Consider the following 4833-nt stretch of genomic DNA (forward strand, 5'->3'; position numbering starts at 1 on the left):
TTACTCTGATAACCATCTTCATCCTTTCCCACTTCCATACCTCCCTAAGTTCCTTCCGAATCCACATTCCTTTAGTTCTACATTTCTCCATCTCACACTTTTATGGACCTCATTGCACTTAGGGTTCCAGTAATGTTGCTTATAGTTAATAATTACAGCATGTTCTAACACTGCAGTATGATAATGGAATTGATATTGTTGTCTAAATAGGATCCAGTTTAGACAAATTTACATGTTTTTTTTAACTGCCTCCATGTAGATATAATTGCAAATTGCTTCAATTTGTTGCATCACTGTAAAAAATATATATATGCTGAGAGCAGGTAGACAAGACACCCAAAATAAAGTCAGCTTATCACCTTATGAATGATGTGAAATACCATTACAGTTAGTCTCTTTGTTTTAGCTTCCAATTGTGAGACTCTGGAATGTGATGCAGTCAGTGTCTCCATGTTACCCCCTCACTTGGAGCGCTCAAGGGCCTGTACCTGTGTAGTCAACCAGCTTGTTATGGTCCATTCTTATTTCTTGTTTCAGTTGACTCATTATCAACAACAATGCTGAATAGAGCCATGATGAGCTGCATTTTATTTGTGAGAAGGTTCACTGTTAGGTAGTCAGTACATATATAAATAAGTTGTGTAGATGATACTGTGTATAAAGCCTAGCTTACATGTCACTGCTAGTTTGTGTAACATTTAATATTTGCTCATTTTGCAAGACATTGTGGCTTCATTCAGTTGTGAATGACAGTGTTGTTGATCAGGCCATGTTTCATTAGTACTAAACCTCAGGGTTGTAAACAAAGAGATTTTACTTGTACAGTGTTCTTAGATTCTATACCATTGGACATGCCATGTGTTTAATTTCTGTGACTGATTGATATTTGTCAATCACCATGTGTGATTTGGTATTTATTTAGTTTTCTTTTTTCTTTATACCTTTTAGTTATACTCGCTAGAAATGGAATGGTGCCAACTGCCGTGGGTGAGCGAAAATTAATGGATTTAGCTCATTCTCTTGGTGTTGGTCATGGGTGTTTGGTTTAGTGTATCCTATATTATGCTAAAAGTGCTGTGCTACACATCATTCAAGTTGTAAATGGTAGTCTTTATAAGATACAACTGACAATACTACCATTTTATAGGCATGTAGTATAATTATTGGGAAAAAAAGGAAAATAAAGTTTCCATATTTATTACTGATTTTATAAGTTTATGAAGCACTTTTATATTATTTCAGATTATATACCTAAGCTTTGTATTCCAAAGAAATATGAAGTTTGGTACAGCAGCTTGCTTTGGCATACCTGCAGATTTCATATTCTTCTCACCTCTCTACCTTGATTGTTCCAACTTACTATTAATTGTCATGGCCTGTCAAATAAAAGAAAAAAAAATATTGCAGTCAAGTATACAATTTTAAAGCTTTAGAATAGTCATAGGTTGAAATAGTAAAGCATCATAATCTAAAGATTTATATTGATAGATTTTTTCCCTCTTATTTGTACATTTTTCTTTTTAGGTCATTTATTTAAAAGTTAAAAGAAAACAAAACTGCAAATAGTTACAGTTCCTCAAGATGTCACTAAATGTGCTTGATTGGCCACTCTTAACTAGTTATTATGTTTACATATATCCTGTGCTTTTGCTTTGCTTTTATGTTTTTTGTGTGTGCATCAGCCTTAAAGTATTTAAATACTTTATTGTTTTTATGTACTTTTCATACTGTCATTTTAACTTTTGATAGACAATTGGAAGCACTTGCACATCTTATATAATTATGAATGTCACATTATTGTTTTTTCTGTGCATTTTCATAAAAAATGAACAATGGGTGGTTAGAAGTGCAGGTGCTTTGTGTAATGTGTATTAAGATTTCTGTATTATTTGTAATAGTCCTTTCAAATGTGGGTAGCATGAGGCCTCTGCTTAGACCTCAGTGGGCCCAGGCACTGTTTTTTAATGAACAATTACTGACAGCCAGTGATGAATATTTGCACATACAAGTCTTTTGCTACTAGCTAGTATTGTTGAGTGTGTGCTTGTTGAAGTTTAGACCAGGAAGAGTGAAGTGTTGCACAGTGCCTGGCCTGCACTGAACACTGCTTGACCTGTCCATGCGCCTTCCATCTTTCATCTGGTCTGCCTTCCGTGTCTTTCTCTCTCACATCACCCTCTCACCTTCCTGTACCCTTCTTCTCTTTTAGATGCCCCTAGTCTAAGTGGCGCCTGTATCTCTCATTGGGTTTACTCTAGTGGGTTTTTGTGCTTGTTGTCTTAGTGGAACTCACTGCATTGTAATATACCTTGAGCTGACGAGCAATAATATTTAGTAGAGGAGTGATGAATTGTCTTGCCATTGGATTGACTTATTTGTTATCACTAGCCAGCAGCCGCACTTTCTTGACCACCTCACTTCACTCTCCCCAGCGGGTTAGTTTGATACCCTCCATCAAAGCGAGACGTCACACGTCACTAGACAAACGGCAAACGCAGGTTACTTCCACCAAGTTACTGGTCTCTCTCGAGCCTGAGCTGGTAAATATCGGTACTCTAGCTAGTTGAATGATTGACTGGTTGGCTTTGGACGGGACTTTTTTGGCTCTTAGGTTTTGATTGCATCTAGCATGACCCGAGTGCTATGGATGGAGCGCGTTACTGTTGTGGACTTCAGCTCTCCTTGTTGCTCAGAACCCCCCTGGACTCGGAATGCCTGCAGTGTTTCACCCAATAAGACAACAAGCAAACCCACCAAGGCATTGGACTGATCAATCTCTTTGGCTTGGTTGAGTGTGATATATCCATTAATGAAAAGATTTACTGTAATGTCCATGTTGTTTTAGATGTTGTTATGAGTACTTTTGATGTTATTGAGCTATAGATTGTCAATATTATGAAGAGAATTTTATTACTTTTTAATTGATATTGATTTATTATTATTCTGTCAGTTGAAATGCAGTTTAATAATCAATAAAGATGTTGCTTTTTGTCACTTCAGAGCTTAACAGTAGCAGCCTTGAGTATGGTAATGAACAAGATTTCTTCTCTTTATCGCCTTTAACACAAGCATTACTGCTGTAATCTCCAAAATGAGAGAAGAATGTTGCACATCACATAGGTAACAATCTGCCACTAATAGATTATTGCACATGAAAATTTAGGCGGTTACGGTGTTGACATCAAGAATATTAAAGTGCTTTTTGGTTACCTTTCTTCCTTATTTTAGTTGGTGTTGGTGGTGCCATGTTAAAGGCGAGCGGTAGAAGGTACTTGGCTATTGTGGTTGAATGCACTTTCCTTTGCATGGGGTTTAGCACTTGACTTGAATTAATCATCATCATTCTCTCTGCCATAATATTACTATGCATCAGTGATGAGAGTTTTTACCCTTTTATTTAATGTTGATTACATTCTTACCCTACTACACTCCATGGAGGGGGGCCCCGGATCACCCCACTCCCTGTGGTTCCTGCAGACAGATTGCTAAAGCTCGTTATGGACATGAACTTTGTCAAATTAATGTATAGTAGTCATTAGTTTGAGCTCCAACTTCGTTACTTCTGTTAGATTGGCTTTGCTTGAAATGGTCTGTTTCACTTGATCTATTTTCTCATTAGCACAGGACAAATGCCATCAAAGACACTCGGTGGTTAGTCCAGCAGTCAGAACCACCTCGCTAGTTTGTTTTACAATTTATGTAGTTCGAAGTTTGCACTGTTTGAATATGGCATTTTTTGAATTTAGATTAGCGGTTCTATTAGACAGTCCTAACATTTGACTGTGGGATTGAACTTAAATTTTCATTGCTTTTTCTGAAAACTAAAATTTTAATTGTGGACCTCCAGGTCACTACCCAGCTCTTATGTTTTCATGCTTGAATGGGTTATTTTGGTTAACACTTTCTATGATTAACAGCACTCTTAATATTTAAATACAGGTTTGTCATCTAAATTGCTTGCTCAGTTTTTATAGGGCATAGGTATCTTGGATAAGAAAGAGCTGCATCGTAAAAGTAAGTAATACGAGTACCCCCCTTTTTCCATGGATCCTTACCTGGGCTTTAGCAGCTCTCCTCCTGGTGATGGTAGAGCTAGTTGACTGTGCCTGAGTAGAGATGTGATACTTGTGGTGCCTGGTTTCGCATGTGCCACAAGTGTAGCTGCCTCTTGAGCCACAGTTCAACCTTCTTACTACACAGGAGTGGATGGACTGGCAAAGTGAAAAAAAAATCAGCTCATTTACTCTCCTAATTATTTAATCTTGCTTTATCGTGATAGATATACAGAAAATGTTTTAAATGACTACAAAAAGTAACCTTTAAGAACAAGACGGGACTGATCAAATAAAGATTCACGTGAAGATTATGTGTGTTTTATGGGACATGGAGCATGCTTAGTTGTAGTGCTATGGTGAAAAGTACCCACTGATATAGTGGTTTACATCTGGAGCACTTGTCCTCCTGTGCTTAGGGTAGATTATGACAAAGATGACGCTTTCATCTGTCTGGGTTGGACTGCTTCCCTCTGCGTGGGTTGGGCCCCACACTGCGGCCACCATCGCCGTGGCTGTCGCGCTGATGGTGTCCCCCTACTGACTCCACTCTATGGACTGTTTTGTGTTGCAACCCCCATGGATCTTAGCTACTACATATTGAAGAGTGCACTCAACCCCCGTAGCAGCCTGCACCGTATGTCGGATTGTGATTCAAGGCTTGGCTAGTGTTTGGCCCTGGAGGAAGTCTGGGCAGCGGCAGCAGGCCTCCTCCTCCCCCAGATGCCCGGGACCACCAGCAGTTGTCAGTACCTTATCACCACCACTTCTCAGGCCCACT

At 38.7% G+C, this 4833-nt stretch overlaps 1 protein-coding gene across 1 annotated transcript in view; it reads left to right on the forward strand.

The window, feature by feature from the left end:
• The window catches only part of LOC119586982 (RNA binding protein fox-1 homolog 3-like), a gene marked incomplete at both ends in the record, with an annotated part of 26339 nt that overhangs the window by 10825 nt on the left and 10681 nt on the right, over positions 1-4833 (forward strand). The window contains 1 exon segment of the mRNA XM_037935724.1: positions 949-987. Coding sequence (XP_037791652.1) covers positions 949-987 — 39 coding nt within the window.

The sequence above is a fragment of the Penaeus monodon genome, chromosome 22 (assembly GCF_015228065.2).
Source record: "Penaeus monodon isolate SGIC_2016 chromosome 22, NSTDA_Pmon_1, whole genome shotgun sequence".
Taxonomy (NCBI): Eukaryota; Metazoa; Arthropoda; class Malacostraca; order Decapoda; family Penaeidae; genus Penaeus; species Penaeus monodon.